Source organism: Marmota flaviventris, chromosome 10 (genome assembly GCF_047511675.1).
Source record: "Marmota flaviventris isolate mMarFla1 chromosome 10, mMarFla1.hap1, whole genome shotgun sequence".
In the NCBI taxonomy this organism is placed as follows: domain Eukaryota; kingdom Metazoa; phylum Chordata; class Mammalia; order Rodentia; family Sciuridae; genus Marmota; species Marmota flaviventris.
The window spans coordinates 121,734,648-121,758,983 of NC_092507.1; the positions used below are offsets into that span (position 1 = coordinate 121,734,648).

At 47.4% G+C, this 24,336-nt stretch overlaps 1 protein-coding gene across 1 annotated transcript; it reads left to right on the forward strand.

Annotated features, from left to right (window-relative positions):
- Positions 1 to 1,277: 1,277 nt before the first annotated feature.
- Positions 1,278 to 11,064, forward strand: S100a10 (S100 calcium binding protein A10). The gene is made up of 3 exons (XM_027953778.2): positions 1,278 to 1,387; positions 7,680 to 7,832; positions 10,675 to 11,064. The coding sequence occupies exons 2-3, from the start codon at positions 7,701 to 7,703 to the stop codon at positions 10,834 to 10,836; spliced, it is 294 nt and encodes a 97-aa protein (XP_027809579.1). The 5' UTR covers positions 1,278 to 1,387; positions 7,680 to 7,700; the 3' UTR covers positions 10,837 to 11,064.
- Positions 11,065 to 24,336: the final 13,272 nt, after the last annotated feature.

Below are 24,336 nucleotides of genomic sequence, written 5' to 3' on the forward strand. Positions count from 1 at the left end.
TGATTGTTTCACCTCAGAATTCTCAGGGCCAGGCACATTTTAAGCATTCCTAAAGATTTGTGAACCAAATGAAGAAATCAAATGAATAGGAGAATACAAACCCAGGCATTCTCTTTCTAAATCCAGTTGCATCTCCCCAGGGACTAAAGGGACCCAGGATTTCCTGCACTGGTGACTGTAATCTGGGGCCTAGGAAGTAAATGAGAAGCTCTTGAAGAACTGCCTCCTTGAACAGTAAGCACTATTGCAGAGACCCAGGAAGTGAGAGCCAAAATCCAAGTCGGATTTTCCTGGCCACAGCCAAGACTAGTCACGTGGTGACACATGGAGATTCCCCTACTCTGCTCATTCCTTTGGGATCACTCACCCCTCCGAAGACGTCCCCTGGGAACAAAGGAAAACCCCGGAATTTGGGATTGGGCTCTTTTCCACCAACAGCTGCTAGTAGTGTGCATTTAACCCACAATTAAATAAATTTGGGGGGGGGGGGGGAGTCGTCCGCTAGGAAACACTAAGGTTTTCCCTAACTTTCTTCCAGAAAATCCTTCTAAAGTGCTTTTAGAGCCAAGCAGACCCATTACTGAGCAAAAAGAGACAGACTTGGAAACTTAGTTTTAACCATTTCAACCATACCTGAAACCGAACTGTTGAACCAGCAAAACCACACACACCAGGAGTAGTAAATCCCTTGTTCAACAAAGAATTTGCAACGCCCCTCGAGCTGACAAGCCAAACAGCACCCTCCCTCCCCACCCTGCGGGAAGGTAGGGCAGAAGGTAGGCCCGGACCGGCTTCTTTGCCAGATGCCCGCCCACCGTAGGCGCGGACAGCGGAGGGCGCCCCCCTCCCAACAGCCCCTCCGAGGGCCAGATCTGCGAAAGGCCAAGTCCCCAGTGCCTTCAAAGTCTTTAGAACTCCACGTGTTCCTCCCTGTCGTGTCATCTAGAAAATAATTCCTCGACCTGTCGGTTACTGGAGAGCCGCTGTCCTCTGGTTCTGGGCCAGCGTGCCCCACCCGCAGGGCGGCTGGGTTCTTTGATTTCCACACTCACCCACTTTATAAAACCAAACCTAAGAGGAAAAGCACGGCCTAGAGGGGGAATGTCCTGAAATGCAGTAGGTGCATTCCTGCCCGAAGAGAGGTTTGCAGGCACGTCCCCTCGGGCGGGGTGGGGGTTTGCAAGCGTGGGAAGGGCGTGTGCAGCGCTGGTGCGGGGTGGGCAGGAAGAGAAGGGGTGGGGAGCTCGCCGGACCGCCAGCCAGGCTCCTCCCGCTCGGCTGCCCCACGCCTCCTGCCTCTCCCCACGTACAAAGGCGCAGGTCCGCTGCGCTCCGCTGGCCGCCGGTTCCAGCTAGCCCTGCGTCTGTGCCGCGCCTCCCTTGCTAGGTGAGTTGGGGCGCGCGCCCCCAGGCAGTCCCCGGCCGAGGATCTGACCCCTGGGGAAGCCTCACCCCGGCTGCTTTGACCAGCTGTGCCGGCGTCTCTGGGCGCCCGGGTCACCGCCGGGCCGGGGTGGGGAGCCACTGGCGGGGAATCCGTTGCACCGCGCGGCAGGCCACACCCAAGCCAGGGGAGCAGCGGCCTCCCCAGCCCTAGCGCGGCTGCCCCCAGCCCCTCGCGGACCGGAGAAGGGGGACTTGTCACTACAGCGTCTCGGTGTTGGCGCTTTGGGAACTCCGATCTCCCTCGTTTGCGTTCGGGGTTCTGGACTCACACCTTTCCTACTTTGCGATTAGTCCCCAAGTTATGCGCACCCCCGTCCCGCCCCGGCTGGCTGCCCATCGTGTTGTAGGTTTTGGCTGCAGACGGACCGCAGTCCAGGTGTCCGTACCGTCCTCCCAGTCGGACTCCCCGCGCGGGCCGGGCTGGGCGGCAGGGCTACTGCAGGGCTCCCCTCCTAAAGGGTGCTCCCCTGTTCTTGGCGTGCGCGCGCGCTGCAGGTTGGGCTTCCTGTTTTGGTCGGCTGCACAGGGAGGTCTTGCCGCCGAGGCAAGCATCCGTGTGCGTCCTTTATGAAGCCGTGCGGGGGTGTGGGGCGGTGGCGGAGAGAATGTGTATTCCAAAAGTCCCTGCTTACTATCTGAAGTGCGTGGAACCAGAAATGGGGGAAAGCGGGCGTGAGGAAGGATCTTGCAATCCCAGATCACGCTGGCCCCTTGCAGTGAGACGGACAGAGGTGCCATTGGTACCCGGCTCACAGCCGAGCTTTGCCCAAGGAATGGCGCTCTCTCCAACCCTGGATCCCGCACTGCCGGGCCTCGGGGCAGTCTCTGCCTAACTGAAACCAGGAACTCTGTCATGCTGGGTAGGGGTGGTGGGGAGAGCTGAGCAGCTTAGGGCCAGGCCCGCAAAGCCAGGCCCTGAGCCAGGTCTGGAACACATTAATTCCACCCCCCTAGGCGCCCCCACCCCTCTGGTCCCTTCCAGGGGAAGCTGGAAGCGTTCTCCAGGGCGAGGTTAGCACAGAGGGTTCCAGGATCCTTCTGGTGATCGGAGGCCTGTGACTCAGCTGTGAGACCCGTGGGTGTGGCCCTGCTAGTTGCAGTTACTCTCTGTGGATGCTTTGGACAGAACACTCCCTGAAGGAAAAGAACCGTGCCATCTTAGAGGGCATTTTCCGAGAGGAAGTGAGTCACACCAAGACTGGACGCCAATCTGGAGAGTTTCCTTGACTGACCTGCTGAGGGTAATACTTAAATGGGCAGGGCTGTGGCGAGACCTGCTAGGTGGTCAGCCAGGTTATTGGCCACGTGGGGCCCAGAAGCTCGCTGTACTTGGGGTAGAGGCGCCTTTCCCATTGAGAGGTTTGCAGTTGATGCAGAATTCTTTTTTCCTCTGAAATCTGAATTTCAGCCTCCAGGCCTGGATTTTTACATCTTGAACTTCAGGTGAGGGCAGGCCCATGGAAACACCCAATCGATGATCTTTGCTTCCAGTGTGTTTCAGTAAATTGCAAAAGATAATGCCAGGGGTGGGGCAGGAATGAGTTCATATAACTCACTTGAAATTTCTTCATCTGCCCCTGTCCCCACAGATTCCAATCCGGTTTCTATTTAATCACCCCTTCTCAGTGACAGCCAGAGGGGAGTCTCTTCATGGTGGTCCTTGAGCCAACATTTGCAGTTTCTTGTTTCAGTTCTTCAAATTTTCTAAGTTTACTGGGCATCAGGCAATTGTTTGGGCTCATTCTGATTTCTGGATTTTCTTGGGTACAACATCAGGTGAACCCCTGTACTGCCATGTCTGGCCTCTGTCCAGCCTCTGAGCAGCCACCCCTGTGCTGTCAGGCCTTGGGCTGGGTGGGGCCGAGGCTGGGTGCCTCCCAGCTTTGACTCCCAGCTTTCCATTGACAGCTCAAAAAAAAAAATGTGACTTTTTTAGAGCACTACCCACTCAGTATGCCCTTGGACACAGTCCAGTCTTTTAAAGCATAAAGTTGAAGGAAACAATGACATTCTTTCAGGATTATAATGTAAAAATTAGGCCTCAGAGTGCTGGAAAAGATGGACTAAATTTTTAGGATCTTTCTTAAGTTCCTCATTTTCCCAGGAAAATTTAGGGATCTCACAGCAAAAGCAAAAAGGAAGAATTTGCTTATTTTTAACAATCTTCAGCACTTCTCATCCTTCACCGAATAATATTCACTTGCACCACAAACAGATTTAATAGTGGCTTTCACAATAGCTATTGTTGACCCACCTAGGCTGATGTCTGACAGTTCTTCCAGGAAAAATAGAGGTACTTGGTTGGGTTAGAGGGTGTTTCTGAGTTCTTTCTTCCTATTGAGTTGCATCTGGAACTTTTCCCTTACTGACCAGTGTTTAGTGGGCAAGTTTTATTTGATGAGAAACTGGCTCCAGATCCTTTGCCTCAACTCTTTTCTCTCTGAATTCCCTCTAGGGATCAAATTCAGGAATACCCTCTGCGTTCAGTATTCACACACACACAAAAAAAACCTTTTCAAAATCCCAAAACCCTCAAACATTTTAACTCACAGATGTGCAAACATTTAGGATTGCTCAGAAGCAGACACCTTTCTAAGGGGGACTTCTCTTCCCTGCTACGCCCAGGAGGCAGCAGAGCTGGAGAAGCACAAAGTAGAAGGTGGGTTGAATGAAAGCATGAGAAACAGCAGGGGTGAGAAGAGAAGTCAGGGCAGAGTCTGACCAGACCTGTTTAGCAAGACACATTCCCTTCCCTTTGCCTCTGGAATGTGCTCTCCTCTCTACTGTTCCATTCATAGGTGAATTCTTTGGGGGCCCCTTTCCTGGTCCTTCCCAGATCTCTGTCGTCGTAGTCCAGATGTGCTCTGAGCCAGGGTGTTCAGCCTAGCCTGAATAGTCCCAGCTACTGTCCTGGGACCGTCTGATGCATTCATTGACTCCCTTCCTAAACGGTTATTTAGTGGTCTGTGGGTAAAAGCCCAGTGATTCACTGTTCTTGACCAAAAGGAGCTTCAATCTAAGGCAGGTGAACAATTAAACGTGATCAAGTGTTTTCAGGTATTAGAAGTAGGTTGTGGGGGGCACCAAAAAGACGCGGCTGCCTCTTAGCCCAAGTCCCAAGACTCTTGTGCCAAAGTATATCCAGCAAGGAAGCAGGAGACCCACCCTACTGGAGGGGAGCTGTAAGGTGTTGTGTGGGGAAACGCCAGATTCACATAGCTGAAGAAGTGCAGCTTCAGACCAACTGACAGCGCCGCAGTCGGCCCTGCCCAGCAAGCACCGCCCAAGAAGGGAGACGGCCACCACTTCGGTCTGCGCCCGGAGGAGGACAGTGGGATTCATCCTCTAGCCCAGAGAAGAGTTTGGATCATAATTTTTTGTTTAATACCAAGGATGGAACCCAGGGGCACTTTACATTTGAGAAATATCCCCAGCCCTGTGTGTGTGTGTGTGTGTGTGTGTACGTGCATGTATGTGTGTGTGCATGTATATGTGTGTGTACATGTGTGTGTGTGTATTTTTTAAATTGCTTAAGGCCTCAATAAGTTGCTGAGGCTGGCTTTGAATTTGCAATCCTCCTGCCTCAGCCTCCCAAGTCACAGGGATTACAGGCTCCTTCCAAACATAGTTCCTTGCTTGCAGCCCTCACCGCTGCCCTCTGCGGCATAGGTACTGCTGAGACTCAGGGCTTCTCTGGTTTTCCGTGCTCTTTTGGCCTTCTGGCTGGCCCCTGCCCAGCATTCTTATTGCACAAGGTCTACTGGACAAGAGGGAGTTCTCTGGTTGCTGGATTCCCTACCCATTTGCTGAATAAACCATCTTGGGACCCCATGGGGCAGGGACTCTGTTTCAAAGAGGAAAGTTCCATGGCTTTAGGACCAGTGTGGGCAAGGAAGGGGTGGGACTGGAGTTACCCCAGACCACAGCACTGCCCACAGAGGAAGGCAGACTGACCTCCTTCTGTTAAAGACAGTCGCGTGTGACCAGGATTTTACCCTACAGCTTGTATTTCTTGGCAGTTCCTAAATTAGCCTGTTTTCCTGCTGCATTCCCCTTCTTTTCTGACTCTGCAGAGTGCTCTTCTCCTGCTCTGTCTCGTGAAGAATGTTCGGGATCCTAGGGCATTGGTCAGGAAACGCTCTGCAGCTCTGAACTTGGGCACAGGTATTTTTAAGCCCCCGTGGTGCCTTGACTCCTTTCCTGAGTTGAGGATGGAGGTGGAATCCCATGTCCTCCTATAAGCAACTCACTCAATTCAGTTCTCTTAGGTTGCTGGACTTCCAGAACAGTCCAGGCAAGGCAGACTCCCTCTAGGTCCACTATCTGAACTGTTGTGGGGGTTGGGAGATGAGCCGGATCTGGGCTGTGTAGGAAGAGAGGTAAAGGGGTGTGGTTCCCCTGGAATTCATCTCACGGTGGACCTTGAAGCATGAATCTGCTGTGTCTCCAAGAGAACTGCCTTGCAGATGAATCATGCCGGATTCTGGCCTCTAGCCTTCTCTAGAGCAGCATTCTTTGGCTTGCTGCGTCTCTGTGCGGTTCTGGAGATTAAGGGGTAGAATTTACAATTCTTAAACATAATCACTGCATCCTAATGTTCACCATTGACACCTTTCACTCTGTGAAAGGCAGCATTTATAAAGAGACGTGTGTTGAACAGGCATCTGTCAGCAGCAGGAACTGCACAGAAGCGAGTCTCAGGTTCCTGTTGGCACTCACTCTCCAGCCTCTCCTTCCACCTAGGTTCAAAGCCTTCGTGATTTCTTTCTTTCTTTTCTTTTCTTTTTTTAAATTTTTTGTAGTATATTGCAATCTCCAGTCAAGTTCACCTGTGTCCTATCCCATAGTGATTTTAGGTGATGTTGGTCAAAGCTTCTCTGTTAAGCCAAAACCCGCTGAGTTCCTATGAAGTACCAGACACTGGTCTTAATGAGACACATTGTACCTGAATACAGTGACCTGACCTGTTTCTTTCCTGTCTTCATCTTGGACCTCGTGAAACCCTCTTGCTCTCCCACTGCACCTGTGAGAGCTGCGCTTCTGTCTAGTGCTGCCAAAAAATGTGTCAGGCCCCCAAAGGAGTTAGGCTGTACTGTTACTTATTCCTTCTCAGTGAACTAGATAATGAAATTTGGGGAGCTTGTATTCAGGTAGAGCAGCTGCATTTTACTGTCTTCTTTATTGCAATAAATAATAAATTCAGAGCAAATAACAAGTAAAGAAACACTTGTCCAGTGGACAGACTCATCTATAAGCAGATTTCTAAATCCTAGAATCAGACTGAACCAGGTTCCCATATTAAGCTTGGAGGATGGAGGATTTCACGTTAACCCATCTCAATGGGGTAGGTTGTTGGTACTCAGCCATGTCTAAGGGTCTCATTTGCCAACTCCAAGAGGAACAAAGAAGTAGATGGTCTTGCAGTGGGGGGCTTGGTCGGTTAAAAAGAGAGACCCTCAGTGGCCTGGGAGGCTGAGGCAGGAGGACCAGCCTTAGCAACTTAATGAGACCCAAAGCCACTTAGTGAGACCTCAAAATTAAAAAAAATATAGAAAAAAACAATAATAAAAAGGACTGGGGATGTGGCTCAGTGGTCAAGTGGCCCTGGGTTCAATCCCCTGTACCAAAAGAGAGAGAGAGAGACCCTGACCTTGTTTTTCCAAATGATTAGAGCTTTTATTCTCTATTAGGTGATTTATGCAGAATTAGCTGGCAACCCGATAAATCCCTCATTCAGGCCTATTTCTATCAGTGAGAAATTCAAAAACTGGGGGAACTTGGCCCTTAGACACATTGAGTTTTATAGACACGTTGAGTCTTACAGCTGGAAAGAATCAAATGAAGCCAGGTATGGTGGTGCACACCTGTAATTCCAGTCACTTGGAAAGCTGAGGCCAAAGTTCATGGCCAACCACCTGGGCAACTATCTCAAAAAATTAAGATAAAATGTTATGTGAATGTATGGATATAGAATAGTGAATCCCACTATTATGTATGATCATAATGCACCAATAAAAACTTTTAATTAAATTAAATTACATTTTTTTTTTTAAAAAAAGGGGGCTGGGTTGTAGCTCAGTGGTAGAGCACCCCTGGGTTCAATCCCCAGTACCTCCCAAAAAGAGAATCCAATGGGTTATCTAATCACCCTCCTTCCAGTCATCCTCAAAAGACCAGCTGTACATTTGGCTTAAAAGTTAACGTGAACTTTGTTTCTTTACATCCCTTGACAGGTTTCAACAGACTCCATCAAAATGCCGTCTCAAATGGAGCACGCCATGGAGACCATGATGTTCACATTTCACAAGTTTGCGGGAGACAAAGGCTACCTGACCAAGGAGGACCTGAGAGTCCTCATGGAGAAGGAGTTCCCTGGGTTTTTGGAAGTAAGTATTGAACGGTTCAGAAAGAACCAGACCTAAGAATCAATACTTCCTTCTCCTTCCTCTTCCCTCCCTCCCCAGGGGAGGTCACTACTGGAAAGCTCTTTTTATTCGCTTGTTTACTAAACCGTATTGACCACTGTGAAAGTACTGCAGGGAAACAAAATAAAGAAGACACGCCCCTGCCCTCGAGGAGTTGTAACTTAGAGATGTAATAGTACTACTCACAAAGAATGGCTACATGACGTGTGGATAAAATGCCATCTGGAGTTCCCCCCACAGTGTGGGGGAAAGAAGGCTTTTCACAAGAACACAGTCAGCAGGGCACGGCCACCTTCAGGTTCATGAACCTGATGCTGGAGATGACACATCCCAGTCACACTCCACTTTGAACAACTTGAATCTCCGTGTGTGTGTGTGTGTGTGTGTGTGTGTGTGTGCGCGCGCACGCACATGCTGGGGATGAACCATGTGCATACCTCACACATGGTAAGCAGATGCTCTACTGCCAAGCGACACTCCTACCTCAAATCTCCCTTCTTAAATCCTTTCAGACAAAAGAGGTATTTTTTTCTCCCTCTTCTTTCAACTCTAGTCCATAAATCATTTGCTGAATAAGGACTTAACACTTCAGAAGTAACTGCTTTTCACACTGAAAATGCTACAGAACGTAGAAGCACAGTGGAGTTTATGCCTCACCTTTGGTAGACCGGGGAACCCTGGAGACAAGGACAGGACTCTGCCAGCAGCCCAGATGCATCTCTCAGGACATTAGCCACTGGGCACAGTTGTCCTTTGACTTTGTAAAACCCTAAGAGATGGTGTTTTGAATTTTATGTGCAATCAAGGTGAAACATTGCTGACCCAACAGCGGATTGAAGTGGCCACAGCTATAGTCACTTGGAAGGATCACTCCTGTGCTGGGTGTTATATAATGCAATAGCCCCTCAAGGGCGAAGGGAAATGATGATAAAGGCTGGGTCCTGTCTCTTGTCATCTGCCTGGCAAACAGTACGTTAGTGAAGCCCCTGAGTCCTAGATCAATTAACGGGGAACTCTGCACAACAGTTTTTTACACATCATCAATAATGGCTAAATAAATAACCTAACTCTTCTGTCTGACCTGCAGTCACCACAATGCTATCCCAGAAAGAGCTAGAATAGTCGGTCATTCTGCTGTGGTAGATCCCTTTGAGGTAGCCCCAGACCAGGGGTTAGAAGAGCCAGCTCTGGCCTAACTAACAATGGACAGGAGGCTTCAGCTCTCTGGGACCCAGTAAACTGAGAGGGATGGGCGTGAATTATCTGCAAGATCGCTTTCACTTTCTGTGATCTTTTAGGCCAGCAGAGTACACAAGAACAAAATGTGCTCAGTATGAACCAGCCCACCGCGTGGACAAAGGGGTTCTCAACAGTAAAACTTGTTAAAACTTGTTAATCATGTTGTTGAATAAGTTAGAAACCAGAATACAAAGGGTGTGAGTAGTGCGGAGTGCTGAACATGGAAGGGTGATTTATTCCAGAAACAGGGTCATCTTTCCAGACACACACACACACACCCACATACACTACATTTTGCTCTAAAGTAGATCCCTTATGTCATGCAGTGTCACTCCTGATCACAGCCAGGAAGCTGGAGGCAGGCCAGAGTGAGCTGCATGGGGCAGGTTTTAGTTGATCACTTAGGGCAGGAGTTCTCGCTAGGAAATGTGGTGGCTTTACTTTAAGGGGTGTCTGAGTACAATATGAACATCCCTCACACTTGAATCGCCGAGTGTCAGGTCCCGCTCAGTTGTGTAGTCGCTGGAACTCATAAATACTTTACCTGAGCCTTTTAACAACCTCAAATGGGCCGTGGTTCTCTCTCTGGTTGATGGCTGGACCAGAAAGAGACACGTCACTTTACCACTTCTAACCAGCGTCACTATGGAGAGGTGACCAGGCCAGTCACCATGAAGGCGGCATGAGGAAAGCCCGCGGGATCTCGCCACCCGCCCCGCCGCTGCCTTGCGTTCAGACCTGGCCTCAGGGGTTTGTGATTCCGTCCTACTGTTCCTCTTGAAGTTGGCCCTGTGTACAGCATCCAGGGAGGAGTACAGGATGCATGACTCACCAACTCACAGAACGGCAGGGACCCTAGGGATGACACCCCAGGCCAGGCTCCTCCATTCACAGTTGATACATGAAATTGTGCTGAGCTGTTGGATTTACTCAAGGTCACATGGATAATGTGATCTGATGTCACTAGCATGGCCTCAGCTATGCCAAAGAGGAAACAGAGCTGTCTACCCCACTTCTCAAAACCTGAGGCAGCGGGCTAGGGATGTGGCTCAGTCAGTGGCGCGCTCGCCTGGCATGCGTGCGGCCTGGGTTCGATCCTCAGCACCACATACAAACAAAGATGTGTGTCCGCCGAAAACTAAAAAAAAAAAATGAGTATTAAAAAATTCTCTCTCTCTCTCTTTAAAAAAAAAAAAAACCCTGAGGGAGCCCAGGCATCATTAGCACCTCCTTTAGATAGGTATGGCAGTGACCTGACGCTTGCTCCCTAATAATCTTATGAGATCTCTTCATAGGAGTTTCCTTTGTAAAGGATTGGAATATGATGAAGAAGAATGTAATTTTAAACTAAAAAATGGCGAGTTTACAGTGGGTTTTAAGGCAGAATATAAATGTGAAGTTACTGAACTGCTCCCTAAAGACTTATGAAAGTCACTGGTGACCTACGAGAAGACCCAAATAACTGGGAGATCAGGCACATGGCTGTCCGTGGTGCAAATCAGACAAGCTCGTCATTGCAATCACTGACTGATATGTATTGCCTCTCTTCTTTTTTTTAACCCAGAATCAAAAAGACCCTCTGGCTGTGGACAAAATAATGAAAGACCTGGACCAGTGCAGAGACGGCAAAGTGGGCTTCCAGAGCTTCTTCTCGCTGATCGCAGGCCTCACCATCGCATGCAATGACTATTTTGTGGTACACATGAAGCAGAAGGGAAAGAAGTAAAGAATCCAGCAATTCTCCCCGCCCTATAAAGATCTCCCAAAGGGTTGCTTCAGGAACCTGCCCCACCGATTCCCCCTGTGTAAAGATTTCAGGAGAGGATCAGGACCCTTAGAAAATGCGCAAATAATGTCTAACTCCCATTTGACAAACAGAGAAAGCTAAAGCTTTTGGTTTTTATATTGTTTGCATCCTCTTGCCCTCAATAAAGTCTCTCTCTTTTTTTTTTTAGTTCTGAATTTGAGATGGCATGTTTGTTGCTGCTTCTGAAATGCTTATTCCCTGCTTCTCTGGTTCATAAAGTGGCAGTGTACCCTGGTTAGCCAGTGCTTTGCACAGAACCTACCAAATGGGGAAGCATTTTTCCATTCAGTCTTGGAGTCTAACTTAGATATCCAAGTGCTGCTCTGCCCTGTTACTCTGTCTACATGAAGGACCAAAACTGGAAGGGGTATGCGAGTGTTCTGCAGGAACAAGTCTGATTTTATAATCACTGAGCATGGCCTCACCCCGTTAAGTCAGTGCTTCTCCAGCCAGGATGATGCCTGAGACGTCCAGACCCATTTTTCAAAGCCAAGTTGCAGCAGACTGTAGGGCAAAATTGAGCCCATAAGAGAACAAGTGGAGGGAGGGCATGAGTCCTAGTAATAATGCCATATTAACACCTGTTGAGTCAACTCCCAGGTGTCAGGAAATATCTAGATATGACTTATACAGAGGGTGCAGCTCTTTTGTTGAAAATGAAGTGCCAGTACTGACGGCTTGATCAATAGCAAAATACTTCTCCCAGCCCTTTACTATGCCTGTTACAGGCTGCTTCATATTTGTGTGTGTGTGTGTATGCATACTTATATGCATATATATGTATATATGCACAAATATATATAACATATATATACACACATATATATAAAACATTATATTATTACTAATGGAGACACAATGTATGAATTCCATAAATTGACCCATCACATTATTTCAATTAGATAGGTAGAAAAAGATGGAAACTTTTTTTTTTTTTTCTTTTGGTACTGGAGATTGAACCCAGGGTCACTAGACCACTGAGCCCCATCCCCAGCCCTATTTTGTATTTTATTTAGAGACAGGGTCTCACTGAGTTGCTTAGTATCTCGCCATTGCAAAGACTGGCTTTGAACTCCTGATCTTCCTGTCTCGGCCTCCCAAGCCACTGGGATTACAGGCATGTGCCAGCCACCTAGCCCAGCCCTAGAAACATTCATTTTGTGATTGAACACATCAGTATAATTCCAGGAAGACCTTTCATATAAATCTGAGAAGTGTAATATCAAGTCATCTTTTTCCATTGCAAGGAAAATCATACAAATAGTTCGAAGCTAGCATCAGAGAAAGACCCATAATAAAGTCAAGGATAAAATTTCAATCATTTTATTCTGTCTCAGTCGACAAATGGACAAGGTGAGACATCACAGCTTTGTAGCTGTAGGACTGTATCAGCAGGTTTACGAGAAGGGTCTGTTACAGCGGGGTTGAGTGATGGAGTGGAATTGGCTAGCTAAATCAACACAACTAGATCAACTTCAGAAATGACTCCCAGGCCCAGGCTCTAAGGCTGGGCCACCGAGGGTGCAGCTGGCTCCTGAAGCGGCCAGCTGAACTGAGAAACCATTGCTGTAGCTGGTAGCTCTAGAACCATCCAACCTGCGGCAGAGTCCACAGAAGCAAACACAGATGCCGCTTGCCCGGCCTCTTTCCACACACGACGGTCCCACATCCAGGTCTCAAGGAGGTGCATCTGACTGACAGCATCTCAATCACACCAAAACCCTAACTGCAAGGGAGTCTGGGGAAAGGTTTTACATTTTCCACATGTCAGCTCTGCACATGGAGAGTTAGCGGGCTGACTTAAGATAATTCTTAATTGTAAGAAGTTGTGGTTCTGGGAAAAGGAGGTCCTAAAAGGTAACCTTGGATAAGCACAAGAATGAATTGGACAATAAAAAATTTAAAAAAAAAAAGTAAATAAAAAAAAAAGAATGAATTGGCCCATCATGTCAAGGCAATGATCTCTCCTCCGGGAGAATGTGTATCAGGCCAGACTTCCCATTTTGGTTTGCCTGCCCCAGGGGAACTGTGTTTACTGGCTACAGTGAAGATTAGCGGTCAGTTCACAGAAGGCACATGAAACTAACACGGGAAATTACGATCATGAGCTCAGATGCCCCCACCCTGCAAACTTTCCCTCTCCAAGCCTTTTGCTGACAACAGAAAGATACCTGTCCCAGGAAGAGGAGACTCTTCAGGGGAAATAAACAGGAAGTATCGATTCAGTGGGAGTGTAGATTTGGGGAAATCCTGAAGCAGTGTGTCCTTCCCACCAGATTTCCACAGACTCTGGCATTCAGGGAGGTGCCCATTGCCAGGGAATCATCCAAGTCACTGCATTTGGGATGGGTGTGTGTCTCTGTGTGTTGGGGGAGGGGTGACACCTTCCTCACTTTCGCCCCATTCAAAGCACTTAATAGGGCACCAGTGCAAGGGAAATAAAAATGATATTTATGGTGTGAAATCCTACATGGCTCTTTGAACCAACAAAAACACAAGACCCACGATCTGACCTGCTAAAATAGCTGTGTAGGCTTCAGGACTGCAGCCTAATGGCTCCCAGAAGGCAAAGCTGCAATTATGCCAACAGCCAACAAGAGGAACCTTCTGGAAAATTCCACTCATTCTGCTACATGGCTGAGTTGTAAAAGCAGGTCCCGCCCCTCTCCACACCCATTATGAAGGCATAACAGACAGCAGCGCGGGCGGTCACTTTCCAACGCTGACCCTGGAAAACACTGCATTTTCCCTCTTGGACCCATTCCAAGGGACTTACCCTGTCCCTGTCACATCAGGCAATTCTCTTGAGTGTTGATGCTTTTCTCTCCGGTCAGTCTCTCTGGGAGACTGAGGACAAGTCTATAAACCTCCTCTCAACTTGAAAGCGATTGTTCAGGCGACTTCTCCAACCCTTAGCCCAGAGGGATAACTGTAAACAGAGATCATTCGTGTGGCCACCTCGTGAGTGACTCCCAGGAAAGCCCTGTGGCAGGTGTTGAAGAATCAGATGGGCACAGCGCCCGCCCGCTGGAGGAGGCGCCGCTCGGTTGAAAGGTAACAGATAAAGTAGACAAAAAGCTGAGTAACACAACAGAGCATGGGCAGAGGTGACACTGACGGCATGGGATGATGACAGGAATCTACTTTACCCGGCCTTTGGGGAAGACGAAAGCAACGTGTACTGGGAACCTTCAATGTCGTTTCTTTGACCAGTTTTTTTTTTTTCCTTCTCTTTTTTATTGGTGCATTATAGTTACAGGTAACAGAGGGGTTCATTGTTACACATTCATACAGGCGGCAATATAACTGTAATTCCGTCGATTTGGTTCCTAGTACCTTCCCTTTCCTTCTCTTCCTCCCTCTGCCTGATCCCCTCCCCCGACTCCACTTGACCCAGAATTTTTATCCCTAGGAATCTCCAAACAAAGTAATCAAAAAACACTTGCAAAATTCATGTACAAAGATATTCGATGCAGCACAATTTAGAATAACGAACTGAAACCTCGGTGTCCAACAACAGAGTTATGGTTGGAAAAATGAAGAGAGGTACGGAGGATGCTCTATTGTTCATAAAAACCATGACTTGGAAGACTATTAAATGTGATGGAGAAATGTCAATGCAAAGTAAAACAGCCCTGCAAAATCAGGACATAACGGGGCTCCTTCCTCTCATGAATCCGTGCCTGCTTGTGCACTACAGGCACATGTGTGCACACACACAGAAGAAGACAAAGGAAATACACCCAGCTCTGTTCAGTTCCCAGCATCAGAGTTACTGGCTGGGGAAGTTGTCTTCGGATATGTTTTTTTATTACTTTAATTTTATTCTCTGCTAAGTTATCTGAATTTTCTATCACAATTCTACTTTTATAATCTAGAAAACAAAAACTCTAAGTAAGGGCTGGGGCTGGGGCTCAGTGGTAGGACACTTGCCTAGCACATGTGGGGCACTGGGTTCGATCCTCAGCACCACATAAAAATAAGTAACTGAAATGACATCCATCTACAACTAAAAAATACTTTTAAAAAATTTCTAAATAATATACTTTGAAAGAGCAAGTGTGTTTATTGAGGGTCCACCATGAATCAGGACCTATAGAGATATTTCTTAAACACTCCTCACAATAACCCTGTTCAGATAATAAAATATTCATTTTATTATTCATGACAAAACAAAGAATCAAATAACTCCCCCAACGGCTCACAGTACTTAGTGGGTCAAAATTTGAACCCAGATGTCGTTTCCTTCCTTTTATCCTGCAGCTGTCTCAACAGTACTATTTGAGTAAATTGAGTCCCCCATGTGTTCTTCTTAGGAATGAGGAGTAAGGTAAGGGATCACGGTGGGCAGGGTGAGACTAGTCAGAGAGGATTTTGTGTAAGAGACAGATCAGCAGACATTTGGGCAACACTACTGCTTATTGAGTTCGTGTTACGTCCCACACCCTTTTCTGCTGCTTAACCAGTATTAACTCATTTAAGCCATGAAGGCACACACCTGCAGCCCCAGCTACTGGGAAGGCTGAGACAAGAGGACTGCCCGAGTCCAGGAATTTGAAACCAGTCTGGGCAAAACTGTGAGATCCTTCTCAAAAAAGAAAGAAAGAAAGAAACGATCATTTGCTCCTTCCAACAACTGTGAGATGGCTACTACTACTGTTCCCACTCCACAGCCATCTGACCAAGGTGCAGAGCTGGTGGACGCAATCAGGACGGTCCAAGGTTTTAGCCACTGTTCTCTCTGCTCCATCCTCAGACTAGGTAATGATGGAGCAAAGGAATGTCCAGGACACAGAGTACGGAGGAGGCCTTTCAAGGCCAGTATGGCTAAGGGAAGCAAGTTCACACGGAAGGAAAGTGCACGTAGGAGTATAGGAAAGCAGGAGGTGCTAAAGGAATGAGGCGGTAAAGAGTGTGCAATTTGGGCTGGGGATGTGGCTCAAGCGGTAGCGCGCTCGCCTGGCATGCGTGCGGCCCGGGTTCAATCCTCAGCACCACATGCAAGCAAAGATGTTGTGTCCGCCAAAAACTAAAAAAGAGATATTAAAAAAAATGTGCAATGTGGTGTCGAGAGACCTCGATTTACAACTCAGAAGATCCAAGGTTTGGGTCATTACTACTCCTCTGGGAGAAAGAGAGTGTGGTCTGACTCTTGTCCAGAGGAGACAGTCAGACCATAAACATGCCCTTCAGTGTTCCGCCCACGGGCCTCCTGCGCTCACATTCCAATCACATTCCAGCTGCAAAAGATAAAACAGGGCGGGGATTCATATTTGTCTTCCTAAGATGCTCTGAGAACTGAAGAGGAAGGGAAAAAAATTAACCCAAGGCAAGTCATGCCAAATTTGAGAGAGGGAGAAAATCAAGATGACAGGCCACAGGATCTGGGTGAAAAAGGCCCCCCTCCTCAGAACACTTGTTCATCTGGTTTCCCACAAAATCCCAATTAGCCTGTAAAACAGTGTGTTCCCTCTGACTGCAGCTACCGAATGGTTTTTTTGGGCTGTTTTGGTACCAGGGATTGAACCCAGGGGCACTTAACCACTGAGCCATATCCCCAGCTCTTTTTGTGTTTTATTTTGAGACAGGGCCTCCCTAAATTGCTGAGGCCGACTTTAAATGTGCAATTCTCCTGCTTCAGCCTCCTGAGTCGCTGGGATTACAGGAATGTGCCACCACGCCTGGCTTGAATAGTTTTTAAAATGTATGATCCTGGGCAGTCTGAAAGGGGTTACATCAAAGTGAAAATGGTCATGTTATCAATGTTTTAATATTGTCACACCATCCTGTCAATCAAAGGGGAAATAATTTCTATTAGCTCTCTGGGCACAGAATTTGAACTGCTCAAATGTAGAATCCTATTTGTCATGTTACCCAAAGCCACCAAGGGGTGAGCAGCCCCCACGTGGCCTGCTGGTTCTTACCCGGGCTCCTTCGGCCTCTTCTAGACACATCCATGAGGCCCTGGCGCGCTACGTCTCCAGCCTCTTTCTCTGGAAAAGAGGAAGCAGATGACTCGGCCTTGGTCTAAAGGGAGGATTCTTGCTCTGTCCTACCCCGCTCTGGGATGCAGGGTGAGGCCACCTGCCCAGCCAGCCTTGTTGGCCTTCTTACAAAATACACAAATATCGAAATTTCCACTCAATGATGTGATTTAAAGCGCCACAGAAGACAGAAAACATGGTCACTGGCCTGCAAAGAGTTCTCCTTCTGTTGGAACAAGAGTTGTGTGTTTCAGGCGGAATCCCAGTGGCTAGGGACGCTGAGGCAGGAGGATCAGGAGTTCAAAGCCAGCCTCCGCGACTTAGCAAGGCCCTAAGCAACTCAGTGAGACCCTGTCTCTAAATAAATTACTAAAAAGGGCTGGGGAGGTGGCTCAGTAGTAAAGCGCCCCTGGTTCAGTCCCTGGTACCAAAAACAAAACAAAACAACAACAAAAAAAGAGTCGGGGATTTCAAAACAATAATCCTTGACAGTGTGTGAGGTACAGAAATGCCATGGGGGAAGGACGTGGTAAAGGCTGGTGTTAGCTCTGAGGTCGGAGTTTGATAAGGAAAGGATTTTTACAGGAGATAACAGAGAAGAAGGGGAGCGCAACTTGGGGAGGCTGGGATTGAAGGAACTGGCCTGGGAGACTGGCCAACTGTTAGACAGGAGGCGAACATGAACCCGATCTGAATCTAGCAGTGGTTGAGCAAAGGAAGGACATCTCAGACGACTGAGATGGCAGATCCGGCAGAGGCTGGGAGGTGACTGCTCATTGTGCAGTTGTGACAAAGGCTGAGGGAGATCTGGGCGTGCTGACTCCCAGTGATCTTCAAGACACAATGTCAGAGTGAAAGGTGGAAGTCAAGGGCAGGACAGTGTGCATCCTTTGGTCTGTCCATCTGTCGGTCTATTGAATTACCATTTTGAGGGAAATGATAGTGGGGAATAGTTACCTTAACTTAATTCCTTTTAGCTGCTCTCTCTGGCCGCCACCCCACCAGACACATGCGCACAAAAAAATGTTCAGTCTCCTCTGCGATAAAGAGCACTTTGGAGGCAGCCCATTCCTCGCAAACAGCCCCACAGGGCAAGCCATCCCCACCACTTATCCTGACCCTCCAGGATCCTCACCATCCTCAGCTCCCCTGCCTGGCCTGTGACCTACTTTTTCCCATTCTTATGTACGTCCCTATTCACGTTAACAATCTTGACTTCTCCCTAATCTGTTTTCTCAGAGCACCCTGAGAACTCTAGAACCTTCTACCCTACTGCAGCGTCCCAAGGATCTAAACTCCTAACAAGCATTCCCCCAGGTTACAGATGAGGGGCCAAACACAGAGCTAAATTCTGCCATAAAAAAGAAGGAATTCTGATGTATGCTATGACATCAATGAACCTTGAGGACATTGTACTAAGTAAAATAAACCAGTCACAAAAAAGGCAAATGCTAGTCGAGTGCAGTGGCACTCACCTGTTATCTCTGCAGCTTGGGAGGCTGAGGAAGGAAGATCTCAAGTTCAAAGGCAGCCTTAGCAATGGCGAGGCACTAAACAACTCAGTGAGACCCTGTCTCTAAATAATATACAAAAAACTAGGGCTGGGGATGTGCGTCAGTGGTCGAGTGCCCCTGGGTTCAATCCCTGGTACCAAAAAAAAAAAAGGCAAATACTGTGATCTGCTTATATGAAGTACCTAGATTAGTCAGAGTCAGGGACAGAAAATAGGATGGTGGTTACCAGGAACAGAGGGGATGGGAGGGAGGGGGAGTTGTTTTCTAATGGGTAGAGAGTTTCAGTTTTGCAAGATGATAACAGTTCTGGAGATCAGCTGCACAACAATGAGAATGTATCTAGTGCTATAGAACTATATACTTCACAATGGTTAAAATGTTAAATTTTATGTTATATATATGAAAAAATTTTAAATTTTAAATAAGTGATATAATTCAATGACAGATAAACATGGGTTTAAAAAATAAAAGTATTAAATGAACCTTAAAAAAATCTATTTGATGGGCTGGGGATACAGTTCAGTTGGTACAGTGCTTGCCTCGCATGTACAAAGCCCTGGGTTCAATCCCCAGCATCACACACACAAAAAAAAATAAATCAAATAAATATATTTGAGCAACAGTTATAATCCCAACAGCTTGGGAGGATGAGGCAGTGGATCAAAAGTTCAAAGCCAACCTCAGCAACTCAGCAAGGACCTAAGCAACTTAGCAAAACCCTGTCTCAAAATAGAGCTGGGGTTGTGGCTCAGTAGTAGCACTTGTGAGGCCCTGGGTTCAACCCTCAGCACCACATAAAAATAAATAAACAAAATAAAGGCATTGTGTCCATCTACAACTAAAAAAAAGTAACTTAAAAAATAAAAATAAAACATTAAGGAAAAAAAAGGGCTGAGGATGTGGCTCAGTGGTTAAGCACCTCTGGATTCAATCCCTGATACAAAAAGAAAAAAAAAAAAAAAGATCTATGAGAGCTATAATAATGCCTATTAATGAGTCATTATATACAAGAATTTGTCTAAACCAGATCTTCACTTTGACCTGCCATTAGCCCAAGCTGCACATTTCCTGCTGCCAACCATCAGTGACACGGTGGGGCCAAGTGTGTGATCATGCAACTCCTGTGGCTTCCACCTATCCTTCAAGGACGAGGTTTGCCTTCTTGTCCACTGTCCTGCCACTGCCTCCTCAGCACTGACCACTCATCACAGCAAGATGGGAAGCGCCCAGGCAAAGACACTGAGTGGGCAGAGATCAATAGGTCCGTGGATAATACTGAGGAAATCTGGAGGAAGGATGTCCTATAGCACTCCTCAGTGTTTCCCCTAAGGAATTAAAGTCAGCCTACTTATCGATACGTGCATACCCCGCATGTATACAGCAGTGCGTTCATAGCAGCATGACTCACAATAGCCAAACTACGGAGCCAGCCTGGGTGTCTGCCAACGGACGAATGGTTAAGAAAATGTGGTATATACACCCAAAGGAGTTTTATTTAGCCATAAAAAAAGAATGAAATCATGTTGTTTGCTAGAAAAATGGATAGAACTTGAAAACATTATGTTAAGCAAAACAAACCAAATTCAGAAAGTCAAGGGTCATGTGTTTTCTCTCCTATGTAGAAGCTAGAGAGGAAAGAGGGAAAGAAAGTCAGGGACTGAGGGAGACCAGCAGGTAGAGAAAAGGGACAAGGGGGAGGAGAAGGGGGAAACCGGGGAACGATATTGGCCAAAAGCATTTTTAGAACATGTGCATTCATGAATGTGTGACAATGAGTTGCACCATTATAATGTGCCAGTAAAAAAATATGGGAAAAGAGAGACCAAGGGCCCCCGCCTGAAAGGTGATACATAACCATTTAAGATTCCAAACTCGGGAGCCAGACTTTCTGGGTTCAAATTCTGATTTTGACACCTACAGACTATGTGACCTTGAGCAAGTTGCTCAGCCTTTCTATAAATGGGGATAATGCTCCAATGACTCAATAGGGTCAAGTCATTATCCCTAGAGCACCTCGAACAATAGTTGGCACTATGCAAACATTCACTATGATTAGTCCTGCAACTCTGTCTAAGTTCTGAACGAAGAAGCCACGGGAAACAATGCTTCCTTGAAAAAGGAAGAACAACTTTGGAATCAGAAAGACTTTAGTTCACATCTTTGCCTCACCACCTCTTTTGTGGCCTTGGGCAAATTACTTGAACCCTTTGAGCTTCAGTTTTCTCATGTGTAACACACAGACACAATAATACCCACATGGCAGGATCCTTGGAGGAGGAAGAGATAATTATATGAGATATGCATGCGGGTGCATCTCAGCCACCCACAGAGGCAAGAGCAAGGTTGTTTATTGTAGCAAAGTTTCACTCAGGAAAAATCAGACCTTTGGTACCAAGTTGGTCAAACATTAATTAAGGGCAGCTTCTTTTGTTAGGTCCCTACCAAATGGCACTGCGTGTTAGTTCCAGTAGAAGCTGTTTGCATTCTGGCTTATCAAGTCATAAAACAAGGACCCAACTAAATTTCAGTCATTTTTTAGGGCACTTCCTTACGGAGGAGGACGTACGTATTAAAGTATTGCAGTTAAGTGACCTTTGCAATTGGACCCAAGCAAGCATGGGCTTGGGGTCAGACCAAGTTCTCCTGTCTGACTCTGGGCAAGTTACCTAACTTTTCTGGACCTCCATTACATCACTTACAAATTAGGAGAAACAGCATTCATTCCCAGACAGTTCTGCAGGAATGGAATGACGTAATGGGGAATCTACACTCATCCCCTGCTCCTTTTCTTTATTAAAATGGCCAGACTTCCCCCTTCCACTCCCAGGTCAGTAACTCCTGCTGTGCTCTCCTCCCGGCCGGCCGTCAAGAGGTTTCGTGCCACCTGTCACCTGCGCCTTCCTGTGTCTGGTTCCCGCTGCTCCTTCCACCAGGTCTTTCCACTCATTCCCATTAACATCTGAATGTCTCTGAAAGGAGGAGGAGGAGGAGGAGCACAGGAGGAGGAGGAGGGGAGAAACCATAGCCTATAAATTTCTTGAAAGACTTGAACTCATCTGCCATCTCCATTTTCTCACATTCTTCTCAATTCTTTCTGATCTGTGTTATAGCCATTCAACTCCATTGAAAATTCCAAAAAGCATTTTTAGCCATTGATTTATCTCATCATTATGAAGAATTCCTTCTTGCTGGCCATTCTCTCTCTCTCTCTCTCTCTCTCTCTGTACTGGGGAGTGAACCCCAGGGTATTCTACTACTGAGCTATATCTCCAGTTGTTCTTATTTTTTATCATGTTGTACTGGGGAGTGAACCCAGGAGTCCTCTACCACTGAGCTATATCCCCAGCTATTTTTATTTTTTATTTGGAGACAGGGTCTTGCTACGCTGCTGAGACTGGCCTCAAACTTGCCATCCTCCTGCCTCAGTCTCCTGACTTGCTGGGATTAGAGGCATACACCACCATGCCCAGATTGGCTATTCTGTCTTGTAAAACATTCTTGCTAGGCTGAGGTTGTGGCTCAGTGGTAGAGCGCAGGCCTAGCATGTATGAGGCACTGGGTTCGATTTTCAGCACCACATATAAGTAAATAAATAAAAGTCAATCAACAACTGAAAAACAATTTTTTAAAAATTTTTCCCTTGGGTCCCATGAGTTCTCACTCTTCTAATTTTCTCCTGTGTCTTATTCTCATTTTCCCCATTAGCAACTCTTCTTCCTCCTTAAACGTTAGTCTTTCTCAATAATATTGCATAGGCTCTCTTCTCTTCCCACATTGATTCTACCCCTTGGTAATCTCATTTACCATTACTCAATCGTCATCAATATCGTAACAAGCCTCTCACACCCACAGAAACACGACATTCACCTGGTGAGGTGGTTCACATCTGTGATCCCAGAGACTCAGGAGGCTGAGGCAGGAGGATCGCGAGTTCCCAGGCTAGCCTCGGCAGTTAAGTAAGATCCTGTCTCAAAAAATAAAAGAAAGAAAAAAGAAAAAAAGTTTAGATGCTTAGAAAATGCCATCGGAGTGCCCTGGGCCATGCCAGCCCTGGCTGTCACCTACACACTCCTTACACACTGGCTTGCTGTGCCTGTTGGCCTGCAGACCTCTCTGAGGAGTTCAGAACAGGCCTCCAACCAAGGAGATATGAGAGTGTCCCAGTTTCCTTGGGCTCAGTGTGACAACCCAGAGGCACGTCGAGACGTCACTCCAGTGGACGGAGCTTCAGTGGCCCAGAGCAGCCACCTGCTTGTCACCATGGATTTGTGGGCTTTCTTCCTGTCATGAGGAAGCTATGTCGTTAACAGACCAAACACATCTGTGTCTTTCCACCGTGTTGTTTATTGCTATTGGACAACAGTGAATCCACAGGCTACACCACTTTCACTGGTGGCAGTTCACCAAATACGGGCCACCTGACCATCATAAGCCAGGCAGACACAAGTTCCTTTAGTCCAATCTCAATTTCTAGTATCTATAACACTCAGCTCAGAGAGAGTAAAAAAGGGTTAAGAGGCCCTAGAGTTACAGGATGCTGAGCCAAGAGTCCCAGAGTCCTGTGTGTGGTCACATAAGGATTTTAAAGAGCCAGATCCACAGAGGTGTCGAGGCAGAGGATCCAAACTGATGGCAGTTTCCGCTTCAGAGTGTCGGTAGGAGCGGGCTGCGCACGGTCACCATGGGCAGGAGAAACATGCCCTGCTGAGGACAGAGTTTAGAGGTTCTTCACTGAGGTGATTTTCCTGGGCAGGTGGCCAGGTGATGGGGTCAGGGAGCACCATGTCCGGGAGATCCCTTCTTAAGAGGGGGTCCTGAGGTGAGAGGGCTGCATCTGGTGAGGTTAATAAGCTCCAGTGCCTGGTGTCCTGACAGGATCTAGGATGGCCACAGGTCCAAGTACTCCTTCACTGAGTCTGATAAGTTGTCATGTATAGGTTGGTTATCAATCTGTGCCCACGGCTGTGCCAGCAGATGACAGTGGTTCACTTGTACAAACGAGGCGTGGACTCAAAATGGAGCATCTCGTAGCAAACCAATGCCTCACACACTGGAGTAGCCAGATTCGGGACCAGCCTGGGAAGCGCTCTTCCAAACACCACGGAGTAACCCAGAGCAGGGCCCAGCCTGCTCGCCACTTCCCTCCTCTGTCTTCCCCATTTCTTCATCATTCCATCTGTTTGGAACCACTTTTCACATAAACCCTCCGAATTCTTGCCTCAGCTTCTGCATTTGGGACACCCTAACCCAAGAGTCTCCGTAACACAGCTTGCGAGTCCCTTCGTCATCAGCCCCTGCTTCCTTTCCCAGCATTAGCCTTTGCCGTCCCCAAGTGGCACTCTGTTCCCAAGGTCCATAGACTTTCTTTTGCTCTTCTCTCGCTCCTTCTCCTCAGGTCTTTCCCGCACTCTCCTCCTCCTGGACATTATCACCTGCTCCTCATCTGACTGACTCCTCTCCCTCAGGAAGCCACGCTAAATCCCCCAATTCGGAGGATTTAGTTTAGTAAATTAAAAAATCCTTTAACAAGGCCTCTGGCCTTGAGCTGGGCTTCACAGAGATGTCTACATTTTTAAGATAAGTTACAACTGGGCTCCATGGTAACAGCTGGCAGGGGAGGAAAGAAAGGGGAGAAGAAGCTCTCCCCTTCTCAGGTGTGGTCCTTGAAGGGTTAACTTGCCCAGAACAGTGAAAGAAAAAGCTGCTTTTATGTGAACTTCTGCAGACTGTGGACTTCTGAGCCCCTCCCCTTACACGCTGGGTATAAAACTCTGAAACTCCCCGAACTCGGGGTTCAGGGGATTGACGGATTACAGCAAAAGCTGTGCCCCCTGAACCTGGCTGCAGCCAAATAAAACTGTTCCCTGCTGTCTTCGGTGCCCTGCCTCATCTGTCCCTATCACACAATCTGCTCCAGAGGT